At 40.6% G+C, this 21,547-nt stretch overlaps 2 protein-coding genes across 4 annotated transcripts in view; one reads left to right on the forward strand and one right to left on the reverse strand.

The window, feature by feature from the left end:
* Positions 1-402: 402 nt before the first annotated feature.
* Positions 403-21,547, reverse strand: part of ska1 (spindle and kinetochore associated complex subunit 1) — a 79,226-nt gene continuing 58,081 nt past the window's right edge. The window contains exons 1-7 of one of the 2 annotated variants that reach the window (XM_059989738.1): positions 20,651-20,833; positions 17,663-17,765; positions 15,570-15,694; positions 11,605-11,699; positions 7,290-7,424; positions 5,401-5,570; positions 403-1,470 (exon numbers count right to left, since the gene is read on the reverse strand). In XM_059989738.1, the coding sequence (XP_059845721.1) occupies positions 1,322-1,470; positions 5,401-5,570; positions 7,290-7,424; positions 11,605-11,699; positions 15,570-15,694; positions 17,663-17,744 (756 nt within the window). In that variant the 5' untranslated portion in view covers positions 17,745-17,765; positions 20,651-20,833 and the 3' untranslated portion in view covers positions 403-1,321. Of the gene's footprint in view, positions 1,471-5,400; positions 5,571-7,289; positions 7,425-11,604; positions 11,700-15,569; positions 15,695-17,662; positions 17,766-20,650; positions 20,834-21,547 lie in introns of those variants that run through there. The other variant, XM_059989739.1, reaches the window with a different exon arrangement.
* The window catches only part of cfap53 (cilia and flagella associated protein 53), a 44,032-nt gene continuing 43,502 nt past the window's right edge, over positions 21,018-21,547 (forward strand). Inside the window, exon 1 of one of the 2 annotated variants that reach the window (XM_059989736.1) lies at positions 21,018-21,236. In XM_059989736.1, coding sequence (XP_059845719.1) covers positions 21,141-21,236 — 96 coding nt within the window. In that variant the 5' untranslated portion in view covers positions 21,018-21,140. The remainder of the gene's footprint in view (positions 21,237-21,547) is intronic. The other variant, XM_059989737.1, reaches the window with a different exon arrangement.

Consider the following 21,547-nt stretch of genomic DNA (forward strand, 5'->3'; position numbering starts at 1 on the left):
AACGGCACAATACAGGCCCTTCAACCTACTCCTCTCTCCTACGTAGCCCTCCATTTTTCTTTTATCATCCATGCACCCAGCATTCTCTGTCAAAAACTTACTTCTGACATCTCTCCTATACTTTTCTCCAATCAGCTTAGAAGTATGCATCCTCTTTAGTCATGGATAAGTACATGGATGGGAAGCATTGGAGGGCTATGGTAACCATAGGTCAGTAATAAATCACACTGAAGTATTAACTCAACACATCAGAAAAGTAAAAGAAAACTTGAGCTGTATTTTAAATGTTTTACAGAGCTTACGACATGACTGAATATGTTTGGTCAATAATTCTCTCACTGACTCAAATAAAATCAGAAGCTAATTCCTCAAACTGCATTAAAAACAATGAATACCTGGAGACTTTATTGAACGTATTTATTTATAAAAATGCCCGTGGCTATTGGCTTGGGTGATTTGACAAAGCTGACTTCACCCAAACTTGACATTTTATAGGACAGTTAGCACAACACTCTCTGGCACCAGTGATTAGAGTTCAATTCTCGCTGATGTCTGCAAGGAATTTGTACATTTTCCTCGTGACCACTTGGGGTTTCTCCAGGTGCTCTGGTTACCTCCCACATTCCAAAGCTGCATGGGTTAGGATTAGTAACTTCTGGGCATGTTGTGCTGGTACCAGAAGCATGGCGACAATGCAGGCTGCCCAGCACAATCCTGGAACTGTGTTAGTCATTGAAGCAAAACAACCCATTTCACTGTATGTTGATGCAGCTAATCTTTTATTATTCAACATCCTTTCACTTTCTCGCGTGCTGTTACACAGAGAATGCAACTGAAATTTGCATTATTCATTTAAATATATAATAAATCTAAGGGATGTGAGGAGATTTTATTCATGCTTCATCTGCGAAGTTTTGCCTACCTCTACAGAGAGGTTTGAGGCTTACATCATTTTTCCATTGCATTTCATGAACTTGCATCAGCTACTACAAATGCTATCTTTAATTATAATGGACCAGCAGAAAGCGGTTTCATTTCATTTTAGATAAACAGATCGAAGTGTGTGTAAAGCGATTAAAGTGATGTATGATATCAGGATATTACAAGGGGAGTGGTTAAAGGGAAAGATCTAACCATTTAAAATATCTTTAGACAATTCTTCAGTACTAGTAGAGATCATTCCTTAGCAGAAAATCACTTAGCGATAAAGCAGCTATAATAAAACCAATAATTTGCCTTACTGCAATATGACTACCAAATTGCTCCTTTAGCATTCAGCATTCATATGCACAAAAATATAACAAAGTAATTCACAATCCTCTTAAAGTAGCACATAACGCACAAGATGATTGCCCCGGACTTCCCGTATTCGGTGACAATGCCGTAGAATATTGAAGATTCCATTAAGTTTTTTGTCTACTTTAAGACGGGTAAAGTCCTTTATATCAGCTTCTACAAAGAAACACTGACCTATAAAAGGAAAAAAAAAATTAGATAACCTCTGGTTCTAGTGAAAGAATAGAAATCAATAAATGAAATAGATACAGATTCTATCTACTGTATCCTGATAGAGGGTCTTGGTCAGAAATATCAAGTGATTATTCCTCTCCATAGACCTTGAGATCCTCCAGCTTTTGAGGGTGTTAAATGAAATTGGTGTAGTTGGCAACCAAGCATTCAGAAGCATCTTAAAGACTTTTTACCAGAGCACTATTCATTATTTGATGATGTATGGAAGTGTTTCATAATTCCAGTACTGTACTTGTGGAGTTTAGAAGAATGAAGGGGGATCTCGTTGTAACCTATTGAATATTGAAACACCTAGGTACAGCCGATGTTTCTTATAATGTGAAGTTTAGGGTCAGAGTGCACAGCTTCAAATTAGACTGAGATGAATTTCGTTTAGAACAGAGATGAGAAAGAATTTCTTTAGCCAGAGGGTAGTAAATCTATGGATCTCATTGCTACAGAAGGTTGTGGAGGCCAAGCCATTGGGTATATTTAAAGTTGAGGTTGATAGGTTCTTGATTAATAAAGACATCAAAGGTTATGGGGAGAAGGCAGAATAGGATTGAGAGAGATAATGAATCAGCCATCTTGGAATGGTGGAACAGACGATGGGCCTAATTCTGCTCCAATGTTTAATGGTCTTATTTGCCTTGTCAGTTAAAAGCCTACCTCAGGAATAGCCCAGACAAATTTCAAACATAACATTAAATCAATTTAGTTTTTAAAACATCAGATTGTTTCTTCAGCATACTTGTGTGTTAGTTTAGCTCAATTTGTAGCTCTTTAGTTTGGGTGATTACAACTTCTGTATAGAATTTCAGGCCTGTTATCATTTGGCAATTCACTGCATTGCTGGCTGAGAAATCAACTTCCAACTGAAGGAAACTAGGAATTGGATGCAAGCTTAAAGATTCAATGAAAGTACTTGAATTTTTGGACTTCTCAAACTGCAAACTTTGTTTCAACACTTGTCCCTCATTTTCTAAGACTTTGAAAACTATAGAACATTGGTACACAGGATGTTGTGCTGACTTTTTAATCGACTCTAAAATCAATCTAACCCTTCTCTCCCACAGAGCCATGTACCCAAGAGTTTCTTAAATACCCCTAATGTATCTGCCTCAATCACCACACCTGGCAGCACACAGTGTTAAAAAGAAAATGTACCTCTCATCTTCCCTCCCCCACACTTTCCTCTAATCTCCATAAATTATATTGCTTGGATTAGTCATTTCCATTTCCCACCCTGGGGGAAAAAAGATGCTGGCTGTCCACTACATCCATGCCTCTTATCATATTATACACCTCTATCAAGTCGCCTCTCATTCTTCTTTGCTCCAAAGAGAACACCCTTCCCTCCTACACAGCCTTTCATGGATTCATCCATGTACTTATCTAAGAGTCTCTTAAATGCTCCTAATATCTGCCTCTAATACCACTTGGGTGGGACATCCACCACTGTGTAAAGAAATTGCTCCTGACATGCCCCCTATACTTTCCTCCAATCTTTAGTAAATATCTTTTGTAAAATGCTTAGAAACAAACTACTGCCAGGAAAAAAGTCATTGATAGACAAATAGCACAAAGGAATGATTACATACAGATGAGGTACCAAATGATTTTTTTTTGCAAAAGCTGTGCTAGGATTCAGAGTCAACAAGATCTGCAAAAAGTTATATTTTTCTAAATTCTGTAGGGCAGGTATGTGTAGAGTGATATATAGTTACAAAATTATACAGTGCAGAAACAGGCTTTTTGGTCTAACTTGCCCTAGCCAACCAAGGTACTTCCCTAAGCTACTCCCATTTACCTCTGTGGCCCAAATTCCACTATTCCTATCCATTTACCTGCCCAGATGTCTTTTAAATGCTGTAACTGTACCTATATTGTAGTTTAAACAGTGTAATTGTACCTAAATTGTTGATGCTGGAATGTGTGGTGACATTTAAGTTGTGTTGGTTGTTAATGTAAATGAGGCATTTCACTGTATGTTTCAACGTACATGTGATAAATAAATGAATCTCAATCTGAGCTTCTGGCAGTTTGTTCTGTGTGGAAAATCTTGCCTCTCTAATCGTTACACTCCCACAGACTGTGAAAGAAGGCAAATGGAATTCTGGCCTTGATTACAAAGGAGCTGAAGTTTAAAAAGTAGGGAGATTTTGTTGGTTGTATGGGTCACTGATGAAGCCACACCTGGAATACCATGCCCACTTATTAAGGAAGGCTATAGTCGCATTGAAAGCAATGCAAAGGAAATCTGCCAGGCTGGAGTTTGAGTAGCAACAGAAGAGAACATTCAATGCTTCATATCATCACTAATAGTCCTGCATTCTGAGCTAAAGTTCATCTTTATGGCACACTGGTTAGAGATCTCTTCATGTATAATAGCAAACTTAACCTGAACCCATGGTAACCATAACCAATCGAAAACCATTTCAAAATGTCTCTGATCCAGTCCCAAACAAGATACTAGGCTCTGCTCAAGTAGCCAGCTCTATTGGCAAGGACAGTTGCTTAATTCTCTCAGCTCAGAAGCTTTCAGGGGGCTTTGCTGCAGTTACTATTCTCAGGATATTGATCTCAGAATAGTGGTTCCCAACCTACCTCCACGGATCCCTAGGGTAATAGTAAGGCTCCGTGGCATAAAAAGGCTGGGAACCCCTGTCCCAGAACATTCTTCTATCTGGCTGTCTACTTCAGGGCTGCCTCCCACGTCAGTTCCTTTCTGTTCCCACTAGATGGCAGTACATCGAGCACCTGTCCCAAGATTTGGCAGACATACCATCAGTTATCTGGCGCACTCCAAACCAAACCCAACAACATTTTTCTCAAAGCCCATCAACTTAACATCCAACAGTAAGGTCTTCCTGGGCTCAAGTCAAGTATACTGTTGAAACTCTAGTGCCCATATTTAAAAGTCCGATTCAGAAAACTATATAAGCAATCTATTGGTTTTTTTTTATTAAAGGCACATTGCTGAGGTACTTGGAGGTAGCTTTTCAAGAGGGACAACAGGAAAACCAATAGGTGCTGTGCATCCTTTTTTTAAAATTGTAGAAAAGATTGTTCCGCAAGGTTAAGTTACTGGTTGAATAGGATGTAACACTTTGTAAGACATTGGTCAAACCACACTTGGAGTATTGTGAGCAATTTTGGGCCACTTATCTAAGAACGAACGAATGAGGGTCCAGAAGAGCCTCACTTGAATGAAAGTGTTAACGTACAAAGACAATTTGATGGCTCTGGGCCTGTACTTGCAGAAATTTAGCAGAATGAGGGAGAATCTTATTGAAACCTATCGAATATTGAAAAGCCTAGATAGAGTGAATGTGGAGAGGATGTTTCCTATAGTGGGGGAGTCTAGGCCCAAAGGGCACAGACTCAGAGTAGAGGAACATCCATTTAGAACAGAGGTGTGGAGGAATTTCTTTAGCCAGACCGTAGTGAACCAGGGGGCTAGTTGTTGAGTATATTTAAAGTGGAGGTTGATAGGCTCTTGGTTAATTATGGTGTCATAGGTTACAGGGAGATGGCAGGAGAATGGAGTTGAGAGGGATAATAAATCAGCCATGCTGGAATGGTGGAGCAGACTTGATGGGCTGAATGGCCTAATTCTGTTCCTTTATCTTATGGCTGTGTGGAACAAGAATGAAATTATTAAGATAATGTAAAGGAATTACACTAATCTGAATAAACTCAGTAGATAGTAAGTTATTACATCAGGAATAACGTCATATAAATTAAATTGGTACATTAGTATGTCTGCTCAAGTTTCTGATTAGATTTCAGAAGATTCTAGATTATGTGGGAATTATGTAATTAAGATTTAATCTTTTTAACATACACTTTCATGTAATCAAATGCTTCATACTTTACAATTTTTTGTACCTTTGGTTTCCTTGGTTTCCTGTTCTTTGAAAGTATTGTACTGGTTACGAGTGATGTTTGACATGGATTTCAGTGGCTGGTTTAAGATCTTGTACTTCGCTCTCACAGCGGTGTTAAGCTCATCGATGACAACATTAATTTGATCATAAGTCATACGGCCTTTCATGTACCTAAATACAAAAATATTTTTAAAAAATCAATTTAATACTTAATACCTAATTCAAATAATAAAAAATGGATTTTAAAAGATTCAAGATTGTTTAATGCCATTTCCAGCAAAGGTGTCAGTCAGTTAGTAGTAGTCAAGTATGATGTTCTCCTCAGGGGTTGTCTATTGGTGGATCCTCAAGTGGCTGTAGAATTCAGTCCAGGTTCCATATATTCTGGTGCAGTGTAGACAGGGTAAATGGTGGCTATAGTTACTGGTTGGTTAAACAAAATCTTACTCTACAGTCTTTTAATGATTTAAACTAGGAACATTAATATTTTAGACAGAGGTTGCATGTGGTAGGGTGGTCTGACAGGTTTGATCACATGGGATACAGCCAACTGGGTACAGAATTGGCGTTTGGAAAGACACCATTTGCTCCTCTACATCTGCTCCCAATCAACTTTCTCCAGGTCCCACTGAAATCAGCTCTTCCCCAATTTAAGGCCTTAATCCCAAGACCATCCATCTTTTTCTGCCTTGAGTGCTCCCAAAGGGCTCCCCCAGATAGCTTCCATTCTCACCCTTCCTTATTCACTTACACAAGGTAGAGTACAGCCCAAATATCTGACAAATATTTATCAACCTCCAACTTAAATTATTCTAATAGTCTGGCCTCCGTCAGCCTTGGAGGCAGAGGATTCCAGAGATTTGCTGCCCTCAGAGAAGAAATACAGTGTATTCTGGTTAATCGGGATACATCAGGACCAGTATATTTTGGCTCAATTAAGTAGCTGCTCCAAATATCCAAAGTTTCACAGAAATAGTTAAAAAAGGTATAAAACAACAAACTACCATTTAACTGAGTAACAAATTACGTATTTAAATGAAATACGGAACAAATTAGAACACTATCAGTACTACTACAGTACTATAAAACTGTTTATTAGTTTCTAATATTTATCCAGTGTGCACATTCTTTTGAATGACTGTAAACTAACAGAATCAGCGTGGATACCTCATGCAGATAACGGACTGCCTTCATACAATGCTTTCAATGATTGCACCCTCCAAATCTTCATTTTCATTATAACACTTAAGATAACTACTGATACCTTCAAATTCTTTGTTATGCCTAACTTGTTGAATTGTAAAATTGTATCACTTTCACTCCCAGCCGTTTCTGGCATTTCCAAGTCTGAATGATTGAAACCTGTTTCAGCCCACCGGCTTTCCCTAATTGGAACCTGAATTGGATGGTACGCCAGACCTCTTCAGAGGGTAGTTAAGATGCCAACCCCATTAGAGGGTCTGATTTTGGCAGCGTGTACTCATTGGGCTGGAAGAACCTGTTACCGTGCTGTATCTCTAAATAAAATGAAATTCACGCCTAGACCAAACTGAGTAAGGATGGGAGATTTCATACTCTGAAATGGGATACACATAAGTTTTAAATTATGGTTGTTTTGTGGTCAACCAGCACTCAAATTTAATGGCTTGAATTTGAATTCCTGCAGCTGCCGTAAATGAATTCCCCATCACATCTCCAGTGAAAGGGTGTAGGCCTCCACTGACATCACCACAAAAAGTTACCAAATGTATACATGAAAAGCAAACAGAAACTACCTTGAAGTCACCAGGTGTGCAAAGACTACCATGCTGTACATTTTGTGTAATTCTCTGGGTTCTCAAGAAATCCTACTGAAAATCTGTTGAAGACCAGAAACATTCAGAAACTCACCCAGGAACATGGTTAAATTCCTCCATCAAGAGGTACTCTATTTCACGAACAGAATATTTAGACTTGACAGATTTCTTTGCAGGCTCAGGTTGAACAGGATTCCCTCCAACTTTTTCATCTTTTGGATCTGCTGAACTGGAAATACACAAATTATATATCCATTACTAAACAGAAATCATATAAAAGACCAATGTTCATGGATTTAGGGTTCATATTTTTAAGTGTTTAAATTTGATAAACATCACATAGCAATGAAATATTTAACTATTCAGATAAATGTTTACATTATTAGTTTCCCTTCATTTACCAAGAAACTGTTTACAGAATGACATTTCAAAGTTCAAAGTAAATTTATTAACAAAGTACTGTACATATATGTCATCATATGCAACCTCGAGATTCATTTTCTTGTGGGCATTCACAGTCAATACAAAGAAACACAATAGAATCAATGATAAACCACATTCAAGATGGACAAACAACTAATGCGCAAAAGACTGCAAACTGTACTAATATAAAATTAAATAACTAGGTAAGCAAAAAGTATTGAGAACATGAGATGAAAGTCCTTGGAAGTGAGGCCATAGGTTGTGGAATCAGTTCAGTGTTGAGGTGAGCGAAGTTACCCATGATGGTTTAGAAGCCTGATGGTGGCAGGGTAATAATTGTACCTGAACCTGGTGACATGGAACCCGAGGTTCCTGTACTTTCTTCCTGATGGCAACAGTGAGAAGAGAGCATGACCCGATTTGTGGCCATCTTTGAAGATGGAGGTTGCTCTCCTGTGACAGCGGGAACTATAACAAGCTGAATATCTAATTTCTTAGTTTTCAATATAAGTATTTCTGTTTGAAACATTCAGTAAAGATGGGGCACAAATTATCCAATCTCTGCTACTCTTGATTAGAGCATACAGGAAGCAACTTGGTCGAAAACGGAGTCCAGTGTTCAGATTATAACTGCAAGGAGATGGGTATCTACCAAATGATTGTTAGCTTCTCCCAAAAAAACTACACATTTAAAAACTAACCACTTTTTCTTCTAACATTTTCCTTTAGGGATCTTTTGTACCATTAAATGTTTCCAGTTAAAATTATTATATTATAAAGGGTTAATCTTTATGCATGTCAAATCTCTCACCACCACTGTAGCCTTGAATGTAGCAGAACTGACTGCAGGAGCTTTGATTACTGCTATGGGGAAATACACCATGAGATGCAATACGGTGGGAACAGCCGTGGGAACGTGGTGAATGCAGGGGAGGGACTCATGAAGAGTGGCAACAAGTGATGATTAGTTCTAATTCGGTGGTTTCAGATGGTGTGTATTAGTCCACTTACAGCAGCATTTCATATGGTGGAAAGAGTCCAAAGTAGAGCTTGGGGTGATTCTTCGAGGGCTCATCAATAGGCTTGAGCAGAATGGGAGGACTGCTGCAATGGGTGGGGCCCATGCACAATTAGTTAAGTATTTTAATGCTTGCCCTGTTCTGTCCTAATAAACACCGTTTTGTGGTTGAACAGCAAGTAGATCATTGGAGTTTGCATCTTTCTGTCTCATTTAGTCAGATCTGAGAACCTATTGTTTTAATGGAATATTTATTTCATGCAATTTTCCCCCTTAAAAAGTCCAGCATTTATTGTCGATCCTACATTATTATCTTGGTCATTTGCTGGGCCAATTCTGAGGCAAAAGCTTAGAGTCACAACCAAGGATAACAGATTTCCTTTCCTGAAGTTAATATTAGATAACCAATTAATTACTGAGTTTTTGTGAAAATATAATAGTTTAAAGATCACCTAAACTTTGGTATATGGTGTGCCAATAAGTGGTAGCACCTCTGGTGAAGGGGCTTGTGATGCCCATTCTAGGGCAACTCCGATGCTCCTCCTCCTTTCCTTTTTCCCATGGTCCACTCTCCTCTCCTACCAGATTCTTTCTTTATCAGTCCTTTTCCACCTATCAATCACCTCCCAGCTTCTTACTACAACCCCCTCTCCAACCCGCTTACCTTCCTCTTCAACTCACCCATTACCTTCCAGCTTGTACTCCTTCCCCTCACCCCATGTTCTTATTCCAGCTTCTTTCCCCTTCCTTTGCAATCCTGATGAAGGACCTTGGCCCAAAATGTTCACTCTTTATTTTTCTGCCTGACCTCCAACATTCTGTGTCTGTTCTTCTGAATGTCCAGCATCTGCAAACTCCTATGTTTATCACTTAGTCAGTATTCTAGGTTTATTTCTGCACAGTAAGGGTAACGACATCAACTATGTAATCTGTTTTAGTGATACTGAGTGAGGAATAAATGTTGTCTAGGATTCAATATGATTTAAAAAGCAAGGGAATTCTATACTGTGAGATAGTTACAGGCCAGTAAGTCAGGGTGACAAGGGAAGCATTTTAAACCTCAAGAGATAACATCACTATTGGTAAAGAACATACACTCAGTGGCCACTTTATTAGGTACACCTGCTCGCTAATGCAAATATCTAATCAGACAATCAAGCGACAAGTGGCAACTCAATACATAGAAGCTTGCCTTGCAGACGTGGTCAAGAGGTTCAGTTGTTGTTCAGACTAAACATCAGAATGGGGAAAAAAATGTGATCTAAGTGACCTTGACCTTGGAATGGTTGTTGGTGCCAGAAGGGGTGGTTTGAGGTTCTCAGAAAGTGATCTCCTGGGGTTTTCATGCACAAGTCTCTAAAGCTTTACAAAGAATGGCGTGAGAAACAGTGAGCGGCAGTTCTGAGGGAGGAAATACCTTGTTAATGAGAGAGGTTAGAGGAGGATGGTCAAACTGGTTCAAGCTGACAGGGAGGCAACAGTAACTCAAATAACCACACACTACAATAGTGGTGTGCAGAAGAGCATCACTGAATGCACATGTCAAAACTTGAATAGGATGAGCTAGAGCAGTAGAATATCACAAATATACACTCAGTGTATACTAGTTTGGGTTACAGTTTTTAACCATCCAGTGTTTTCATGCAATTCCTTCCAAAAGGATGGAGAATGAAGACCATAAGACAGGGGAGAAGAATTAGGCCACTCGGTCTATTGAGTCTGCTCCACCATTCCATCATGGCTGATTTCCCTCTCACCCCCATCAGAAGACCATCTCTTCTGCCTAATCAATGTCCATATCCTTCCATTTTCTGTCACTCCAAGCAGCACATTCCAGGCACCCACCACCGTATAAAAAAACTGCCGCTCATGTCTCCTTTGAAATCAAAGGTTCAAATGATCATTTTATTGTCAAAGTATGCAGGTGTAATACATACACCTCTGATATTTGTCCATGCCAGATGGCCAATAAATACAGAAAGACCAAGGATGTTGATGAAAGATATTAACTTACCCTACCCCCCGGACAGGAAAAAAAACAAAACTCACAGACCCCAAAATCCCCCACTTGCCTGCAGAAAAAACAGACACAACAATAGCCCCCTACACATAACAATCTCCGACCAACCTCACTCATAGAAACTAACAGCAACAGTTGCACAAAACTCCCAGCCCCACCCCACCCTACATGCAAAAAAATTAACAGATCATCCACCAGCCAATCAACCACAAGAAAGAAAGCACTGAAAAACTGAAGGAAACCAATATTATGTACAGTCCAATAGACTGAAAGATGTCGCCAGAGGTATCATTATTCGCTTATGCCATCTGGACCGAAATTACCCCCACTTATCTAAAATGCATGTCCTCTGGTATTAGACATTTCAACTCGAGGAAAAAGATTCTGTCTGTCTATCCTATTTATGCCTCTGATAATCATATAAACCTCTCTCAGATTGCCTCTCAGCCTCTGTTGCTCCAGAGAAACCCAAGTTTGTCCAACTTCTCATTATAGCACAGGCCCTCTGATCCAGGCAACATCCTGGTAAACCTCTTCAACATCCATTCTATAATGGGGCAACCAGAACCTTATATGCTACTCCAGATGCAGCCTAACTAGAGTTTTATAAAGCTACAACATAACTTCCTGACTTTTGAATTTGATGCCTCAATAAAGGCAAGAGTACCTTATGCCTTAACCACCCTACTAACCCATGTAGCCACTTGGATCTCAAGATCCCCCTGCTCATCATCTGTTAAGGGTCCCTCTACATTTGACCTACCAAGATGCAACACCTGTGTAGCCACTGTGAGGGGGCTATGAACCTGGACCCCAAGATCCCTCTTAAAATCACAACTTACAATGCAAACTGTGAATTTTGTATTACTTCTACTAAATGTAGAACAAAAATCACTATTACAATGTAGTTTATGTTTTAACCCATTTGGACATATCATTTTGACTTACCTACTCTGTGCAGTTTTCCTGGGAAGATGAGCTGGAATATTTTCCAGTAAATGATGAGCTACTTCTGAATTCTTCTGAACTGAGTTCTTCAGATCCTACAGAAAAAAATTATTGGAAGTCAAATCTAACTATAAAAAAGGAATGACAGAATTGCAATGATTAAAGAGAGGCTGGACAATCTTGGGTAGTTTTCACTAGAGCAGTGGAGGCTGAGGAAAGCTCTGATGGAGATTTACAAGATTATGAGGCATAAATATAGTAGTTAGACAGTATCTTTTCCCAAGGGTTGAAATATCTAATACTAGAAAGCATGCAATTAAGGTGAGAAAGGGTCATTTCAAAGGAGATGAGAGGGGTAAGTTTTTTTCTCCTTTTACACAGAGTGGTGGGTGCCTGGAATGCACTGCATGAGGTGCTGGTAGAGGCAAATACATTAGGGATTTTTAAGAGATGTTTAGAGACACATGAGGAAGAAATGGAGGATATGGATATTGAAGCAACACATATAAAATGCTGGAGGAGCTCAGCAGGCCAGGCAGCATCTACGGAAGAGTACAGTCGACATTTCGGGACTGGGTTTCAGCCCAAAACGTCAACTGTACTCTTTTCCATAGATGCTGCCTGACCTGCTGAGTTCCTCCAGCATTTTGTGTGTGTTGCTTAGATTTCCAGCATCTGCAGATTTTCTCCTGTTTGGGACATATGAAGGGTGATGAATAAGTTTGTGGTCTAAGGTAGAAGGAGTCAATTTTAGAAAACCTAGCACATTTATTTTTCAACATAGTCCTCTCCTACATTTACACACTTAGTTCAGTGGTCGTGCAAAGACATACAATTACTATAAATTATAAAAGTGTAAAACAAGGATTGATGAAGTAGTGCTCATGGATCAAGTTTTCTTTTGTTTATACACAGTGGTGAGAGTGTGGTATAGAGGCAGATAAATTAGGGGCATTTAAGAAACTCTTAGATAGGTACATAGATGATAGAAATATGGAGGGTTCTATGGGAGAGAAAGGTTAGATTGAAGGATTAATTGCCTAGGTTAAAAGGTCAGCACAACATCCTGTGCTATTGTTATAAATGCATGCTCTACCACCTGGGAAAAGGACAGCAGCAAGTGGATAGACTACCTCCTAAATTTCTACCAAGACTCACACGACAGTGAGAAGAAAGTATTTGTTCAAAATCTAGGAGATGTCCATCTTTCAGTACTACAGAAAAGTCTTAATTGGAGAGCAAGCTGTTGCCCAAGCAACAGGCTCCCCCTCTCCATGCACCTGATGAATGCAAAGGAATGATCGAGACCGATACATTCTGGCACCAATGGTGTTGCAGGAGTACCTTAGGGATTTACTCATATCTTCCCCAAAGCAATGTAGGTTTGAGATCAGAGTTTTCCTGCTACCAACCAAGGCTAATGAGCCCCATCTGCTCAAGACAACTAATTTTAAGGTGCCAGTAACCTGTCAGTAGAAACAATTCCACCAGTGAAGGCCAGGTGTTGGACTTGGTTGTCAGAAACTATTTGAGATGTACACCATTGAGAGCATTTCATAGGTCATGCAAGCTTATCTGCTCTACCTCCTCCAGCTATGACAACCTTAAGGAACATCTCCTTAATACATGTTTCTATTTAATTAAACAGTGATCAATCTGCAACTTGCAACTCGATCTTCAACTTCCTCACTGGGAGACCAGTCTGTGTGGATTGGAAATATCATTATCTCCTCGCTGACAATCACACCTCAGGGACTACTTTACTCTCCACGTTCATGACTGAGCGACTCAGCACAGCTGAAACACCAGCTATAAACTTGCCGATGACACAACTACTGTGGGCAGAATTTCAGATGGTGATGAGGAGGCATAGAGGAGCGAGATAGATCAGCTGGTGTAGTGGTGTCATAACAACAACCTTGCACTCAACGTCAGTAAGATCAAGGAATCATTTGTGGACTTCAGGAAGGGGAAGCCAAGTGAACACACACCAGTCCTCATTGAGACATCTGCAATGGAAAGAGTGAGCAGTTTCAAGTTCCTGGGTTGTCAACATCTCTCGAAGATCTGACCTGGGTCCAGCATGTTGATGCAATTACGAAGAAGGCATGACAGTGGCAATATTTCATCTGGAGTTTGAGGAGACTAGGTGGAACTCTTGCATATTTCTACAAATGTACCAGCATTCTACGGGTTGCATCACTGTCTGGTATGGAGGGGCCACTGCACAGGATCCAAAACAGCTGCAGAAAGTTGCAAAACTCAGCCAGCTCCATCATGGTCACGAGTCTTGTCAGCGTTGAGAATACTTTCATAAGACAATGCCTCAAAAAGTCAGCATCGATAATTAAGAACCCTTATCACCCAGGACATGTCCTCTTCTCATTGTTACCATCAAGGAGGTGGTACAGGATGCTGAAGACAAACACTCAACATTTTAGGAATAGCTTCTTCTCCATCACCATCAGAATTCTGATTAGACAATTAACCCATGTACATTACTTCAATATTTTTTCACTCTTTTTACAATACTTATTTCATTTATTTTATTTTTATTTCCCATTGTAATTTATAGTTTTTATTATGTATTGCTGCTGATGATGAAGTTGTAGATGTAGTGTATATGGATTTTAGCAAGGCATTTGATAAGGTACCCTATGCAGGGCTTATTGAGAAAGTAAGGAGGCATGGGATCCAAGGGGACATTGTTTTGTGGATCCAGAACTGGCTTGCCCACAGAAGGCAAAGAGTGGTTGTAGACGGGTTGTATTCTGCATGGAGGTCGGTGACCAGTGGTGTGCCTCAGGGATCTGTTCTGGGACCCTTACTCTTCGTGGTTTTTATAAATGACCTGGATGAGGAAGTGGAGGGATGGGTTAGTAAGTTTGCTGATGATACAAAGACTGGAGGTGTTGTGGATAGTGTGGAGGGCTGTCAGAGGTTACAGCAGGACATTGACAGGATGTAAAACTGGGCTGAGAAGTGGCAGATGGAGTTCAACCCAGATAAGTGTGAGGTGTTTCATTTTGGTAGGTCAAATACAATGGCAGAATATAGTATTAATGGTTAAGACTCTTGGCAGTGTGGAGGATCAGAGGGATCTTGGGGTTCGAGTCCATAGGACGCTCAAAGCAGCTGCGCAGGTTGACTCTGTGGTTAAGAAAGCATACGGTGTATTGGCCTTCATCAATCGTGGAATTGAATTTAGGAGCCCAGAGGTAATGTTACAGCTATATAGGACCCTGGTCAGACTCCACTTGGAGTACTGTGCTCAGTTCTGGTTGCCTCACCAGATGGATGTAGAAACCTTAGAAAGGGTGCAGAGGAGATTTACAAGGATGTTGCCTGGATTGGGGAGCATGCCTTATGAGAATAGGTTGAGTGGACTTGGCCTTTTCTCCTTGGAGCGACGGAGGATGAGAGGTGACCTGATATAGGTGTATAAGATGATGAGAGGCATTGATTGTGTGGATGGTCAGAGGCTTTTTCCCAGGGCTGCAATGGTTGCCACAAGAGGACACAGGTTTAAGGTGCTGGGGAGTAGGTACAGAGGAGATGTCAGGGGTAAGTTGTTTTACTCAGAGAGTACTGAGTGTGTGGAATGGACTGCAGGCAACAGCGGTGGAGGTGGATACGATAGGGTCTTTTAAGAGACTTTTGGATGGGCATATGGAGCTTAGAAAAATAGAGGGCTATAGGTAAGCCTAGTAATTTCTAAGGTAAAGACATGCTCAGCACAACTTTGTGGGCTGCAAGGCCTGTATTGTACTGTAGGTTTTCTACATTTCTAAAACAACAAATTTCACAACATATGCCAATGATAGTAAATTTGATTTTGAACATCTGAATTCTGGTGTTTAAAATGCTCTGAAAAATTGATATGCAATTTATTGACAAAGATAATATATAGTTTTAATTGATGATAGATACTTATTGCTTTGGCAAATATAATACAAAAGCCTTACCTTCAGGGATTTCATTTCAGTTTGCTGTTGCTGTATCCGTGCTTGCAATGTATCCAAATTATTTTGAATGTTAGCCAACTCCAGTCCAATTTTCTGAAGAATTGTTGTAAAGGAAGGGTCATTTCCTGACAAAAATATTTGCAAAAACAAGATTCTGCAAGTGCTGGAAATCCAGAGCAACACACACGAAATGCTGGAGAAACTTTGCTGGTTAAGCAACATTTATGGAATTGAATAGATAGTCGATGTTTCGGGCTAAGGCACTTCTTCGGGACTGAAAAGGAAGGGGGGGGGGAGTTGCCAGAATAAAAAGGTGGGAGGGGGAGGATTAGGAGCAAGAAGGTGATAGGTAAAGCCAGGTGGGTGGAAAAGGTAGAGCTGAAGAAGGAAAGTGATTGAAGAAGAGAGTGGACCATAGGAGAAAGGGAAGGAGGTGAACCATTGGGGGGATGATAGGCAGGTGAGGAAAAGAGGTAAGAGGCCAGAGTGGAAAATGGAAGAAGCGAGGAGGGAGAGGAAGTAATTACCAGAAGAAATCAATATTCATGCTATCAGGTTGGAGGATATCTGGACTAATATGAGGTGATGCCCCACTACCACGTGTGGCCACATCGTGGCAAAAGAGGAGGCCATGGACTGACAAGTTTCAATGGGAATGGGGATGGGAAATCCTGCTTTTTGTGAATGAAGCAGAGGTGCTCAACAAAGTGGTTCCAACTTGTGTCGGGTCTCACCAATGTAGAGGACACCACATGGGGAGCACTGGATGCAACAGATGACCCCGACAGACTTGTTGATGAGGTGTTGCCTTACTTGGAAGGACTGTTTGTAAAAGTGTTTACATGTATATTTTAGCATGTGTTTTAGGAGTTAAAGAAACATTTCTCATTACAAATGGATAGGCTGAGTGAGCTAGGGCATTTCTCTTTGGAGCCAAGGAGGATGAAAGGTGACCTTATAGAGGTGTACATTGATAAGAACACAGATTGAGTGGATAGTCAGAGACTTTTCCCCAGGGCAGAAATGGCTAATACACGGGGGCATAATTTTAAGGTGATCGGAGGAAAGTTTGGTGGGGGGGGGGGGGGGAGATGTAAGAGGTAGTTGTGTTTTTTAAATGTAGAGCTGCAAGTGCATGGAACATGCTGCCATCAGTTCTGATAGAGTGGAATATATTAGGGAGATTTAAGAGGCTATTCGGCACATGGATGAAAGAAGAATGGAGGGCTGTGTGGGAGGAAAGAGTTAGATTGATCTTAGAGTAGATTAGCTGGTCAACACAACATCAGGGGCCAAAAGGCCTGTACTGTTCTATGTTCTATTTCTATGGACAGTCCAAAAGAGACCATCTTGAATGTACTTGATTCTCAGAATTAAAAACAAGACTGATCACATTGTCTCCAGTTCCACTTTCTACTTTTGCTGGCTGAGAAGATAACTGTCAACCCTGTTCTGGAGTGCTGTAATTTTCGTTATGCTGATGGCATTATTATAATAAACTGGAGAGAAAAGGGTTATATTGATCTTGGTCAAGTAGGTTAAAAGGTCAGCACAACATATTGGGCCAAAGAGTCTGGTCTGTAAACAAGGGTCAACAAAATAAACTTTACTTACAAGGATAAAGATAGAGAGAGGACATAATGAGCCAAAAACAAAATGAATACAGAATGGTGGCTCATATAAAAATAAACACAGAACATACATTGAAACCACAAGTCTCATTCAGGAGAGTTAAAATGCATTCAGTCAATACAATAAGTACAGCTACAAAAATATATGATCTTGTTTCCCAGGGGTTCCCAACCTAGGGTCCAAGGCCCTCTTGCTTAATGGTACTGGTCCATGGCATAAAAAAAGGTTGGGAACCCCTGATCTCGATGCTGATTACTGACAGCATTTCTGACAAGGTAATCTTTTATTTCTACTATGTTTTTATTGAAATTGTAACCAAATGTATACGCATTTTATTGATTCACAAAACCAAATCTTTCTCCAAAGCAATGCATAAGTTTAATGTTTTTAAAGTTTATTGACCAGTAAATGTCACAAATGAAAAAGAGCTGTAAAGTACCAAGTCAATTCATTCAGCTTACCCATGCTCTTCAGATGAAACAATCTTTTGATGGAAGCTATCTTATCATTCAGCTGAAGGGATACATCTTCCAAAGACGCCATCTTCAGAAAGTCAGTTTAAATCTAAAATAATGTGACAATATTTTATTTAGAGACAGTGTGTGGACCAGATCCATCCTGCTCACTGAGCTGCCCTGCACAGCAATCCACCCATTTAATCTTAGCCTAATCACGGGACAATTTATAATGAGCAATGTACCAATCGGTACAGCTTTGGATAGTGAACACAAACGAGAGCACCCGGAGGAAATCCACACTGTCACAGAGAGAAAATACAAACTCCTTACAGATGGTGCCAGAATTAAATGCTTGTAACACCAAAAGCTGTAAGTGTTGCGCTGTTACACACACACAAATAGTACAGTGGATTCCAGTTAACTGGGACACATCAGGACCAATACACTTTGGCCCAAATAGCCGACATTTCATGGAAAGTCAAAAACGTGTTAAAAATACAAACTAATATTTAACTGAGTAACAAATTGTGTATATGTACAAATTAGAGCACTATCAAAACTACTGTAGTACTATAAAACTGTGCATTAGTTCCTAATAGTGATCAACGGACGAATTAATCCAGTGCATGCTGCTGCATTCTTTTGACTGACCGCAAATGAACAAAATTAGTGCAGACACCCACTGCCTTCATACAATGCTTTCGACAACTGTATCCCACAAATCTGCAATTTCATAGTAACATTCAAGATAATTGTCAATACTTTCAAATTCTTTGTAGTTCCTAACTTGAAGTCATGAAATTGTTTCATTTTCACTTCTGGCCATTTCTGGCATCTCCACAAATGATGCTTGAAACTGCAGTTACCAAAACAGTTCTGAATTGTCTTGCTGCTCATTTCTTACCAACTATCAGTGACAAAAATCACTGCTTTTTGAACACAACAGACACTATTTAAAAACTGTTCTAAGTACGGTGTAACGCCTAATGGCCACAGAACTGCACATGACTGACGCATGTTAGAAAACTGTTTGTCAAAATTCTCCTGTCCCAATTAAGCAGCACAGTGTCCCAAATAAACAAAGGGAATCCTGGTTATGTACTCAATAAGTTTTTGCTCTTTAAGAGTTGTCCCAAATAAGCAGCTGCCCTGATTAACTGACTGCCCAATTAACTGAAATCCACTGCATATATCAGTACATTGAACAGCCTTTATAACAAGCCTTGAACTTCTTTAAAAGAAATATTTTATAAATCTAATGGCAGAGAGGAAGGAACTTCATACTCCTGTAGCTTTTCTGTGATGGCGTAATGAGAAGAGGATATGTACTAGATGGTGAAGGCTCTTAATGACACACTGTCTTCTTGAGGCACTACCTCCTAAAAAGCTTGGAAGTACGTGCCACCAGGCTCAAGGGCAGTTTCTATCCCACTGTTACGACTATTGAATGGATCCACCTTGTTGTGATCTTGCCCCTTATTGTCCACCTGCACTGCACTTCCCCTGTAACTTTATTGCACATTCTGTTCTCGTCTTCTCTTAACTACCTCAATGTACTGTGTAATGCATTGACACTTCAGTGCATGTGACAATAATAAACCAAATTACTATCTAGCACATGCCCTCTTTTTCACTGAGGGTGTGTTGCAACAACAAACTCGCACTCATCATCAACAACACCAAGGAACTGATTGTGAACCTCAGGAACAGACCTGGGTGTCAAGATCTCTGAGGATCTAACCTGGTCCCAACTTATTGATGCAGTTATAAAGAAGGCAAGACGGGGACTATAGTTTATTAGGAGTTTGAAGGGATTTGGTATGACAACAAAAACACTCAAAAACTTCTATAGATGTACTGTGGAGAGCATTCTGACAGGCTGCATCACTGTCTGGTATGGAGGGGCTACTGCACATGACCAAAAGAAGCTGTAGTGGGTTGTAAATTTAGTCAGCTTCACCTCTGGGGTACTGGCCTACAAAGTACCCTGGACATCTTTAGGGAGCAGTGTCTCAGAAAGGCAGCGTCCATTATTAAGGACCCCCAGCACCCAGGGCATGCCATTTTCTCACTGTCACCATCAGGTAGGAGGTACAGGAGTCTGAAGGCACAAACTCAGGAATTCAGGAACAGCTTTTTCCCCTCTGCCATCCGATTCCTAAACGGACATTGAACCCGTGAACACTACCTCACATTTTAAATATATATTACTTGGGGTTTTTTTTTGCACAGTTTTAATCTATTCGATATGCATATACTGTAACTTATTTATTATTATTTTATTGTTTTTCTCTATATTATGTATTGCATTGAACTGCTGCTGCTAAGGTAACAAATTTCACTACACACGCCGGTGATAATAAACCAGATTCTGATTCATTGATGGATCAGCAGTGAGCGGTTTCAAGTTCCTGGGTGTCAACATCTCAATATATCTAACCTGGGCCCGACCCATTGCTGCAATCATGAAGATGGCACACCTGGTGCTGGATTTCCCCAGGAGTCGCCAAGCACTCCAGCAGATTTCCAGAGATGCATGTTAGTAAGCATTCTGACTGGTTGCATCACTGACTTGTAGGGAGGCTCCAATGCATAGGAAAGAGAAGCTGCACACTCAACCGACTCCACTAAGCATGCAACGCCCCCCACCCCCAGTCGAGGACATCTTCAGAAGGCGATATTCATTAATAAGGACAGGACATGGATATCGCCCAGGACATGCCCTTTTCTCATGGCTACCATCAAGGAGGAGGTACGGGAGCCTGAAAACGCACACTCACATCGTTTCAGGAACAGCTTCTCCCCCTCCACCATCAGACTTCTGAATGGACAATGAACACATGAATTGTTTCCTCTCTCTCTGCACTACTTATATAAACTCCTGAACTCGATATTCCTCTTTTACATTATTTATCTATCAGTAACACACATTGCACCGCACTGCTGCCGCAAAACAAACAGATTTCATGGCATAGGCCAGTGATATTAAACCTGATTCTGACGGGGAGGGAAGCCGATCGGTTCCAGGAGATACCCTCCGTCCGGGCACCGTATGGTTTTCACAGCTTGTAGCAGAAGCAATTACAAATCACTAACAATCTCTCAGAGAAAACGTTACAAACGGCTCTTCTCTGAAATTCGCGCCGATCCGGAAGAAGTCTCGCGAGATCCCGTGAAACCTCGTTCATTAGTTTCGCGTCACCATAGAAACCGTTTGAGCGATGACAGACTAAAACATGTATTTTTAAATTACAAAGTAAATTCTTTGATAACACGAACATCTAATGCAGTTAATGTAGGAAACGGTTCGCTGATTTGAAAGCTGCGCTGTTGCCATGGTGAAGACGCATTTCCCTGGAAACGGGCTTGTTTCCGGTTGCGGCGGCCGATGTTGCTGGTTGCCGGGGTGACCGAGTAGAGGGAAGTTTGTGGCCGCGGCTGCACAGAGTCTTTTCTTTAAAACACCCCGAGTTTTCCCAACATGTTGCCTGAGAGAGAAGAGACGGCGGTCACTCGTTACCGGTGCGGCCCTCGCTGCAGGGAGGTGAAGGGCCCAGCTCCGTGCACTGTGGCCTTGGTGAGTAGCCCGGCCCGGGTTCGGGTTTGCCCGGGGAATCAGAATCAGGTTGAATCTCACTAGCGGTGTCGGGAAGTTTGTTGTTTTGCGCGACCTTACTTTGCAAAACACAATAAAAAGAAACCATAAATTACTATAAGAAGTACATCTATATCTATCTATCTACACCCACTGTGTGAGTGTGTGTGTGTATATATATATATGAAATTAAATTAGTAGGTCAAAAAATTGAGATCGATGAGATGGGTTCATTGATCATTCAAAACTCTGATGGTGGTGGGGAAGAAGCTGTTCCTGATAGCAATGAGAAG

The sequence above is a fragment of the Hypanus sabinus genome, chromosome 14 (assembly GCF_030144855.1).
Source record: "Hypanus sabinus isolate sHypSab1 chromosome 14, sHypSab1.hap1, whole genome shotgun sequence".
NCBI classification, from domain to species: Eukaryota; Metazoa; Chordata; class Chondrichthyes; order Myliobatiformes; family Dasyatidae; genus Hypanus; species Hypanus sabinus.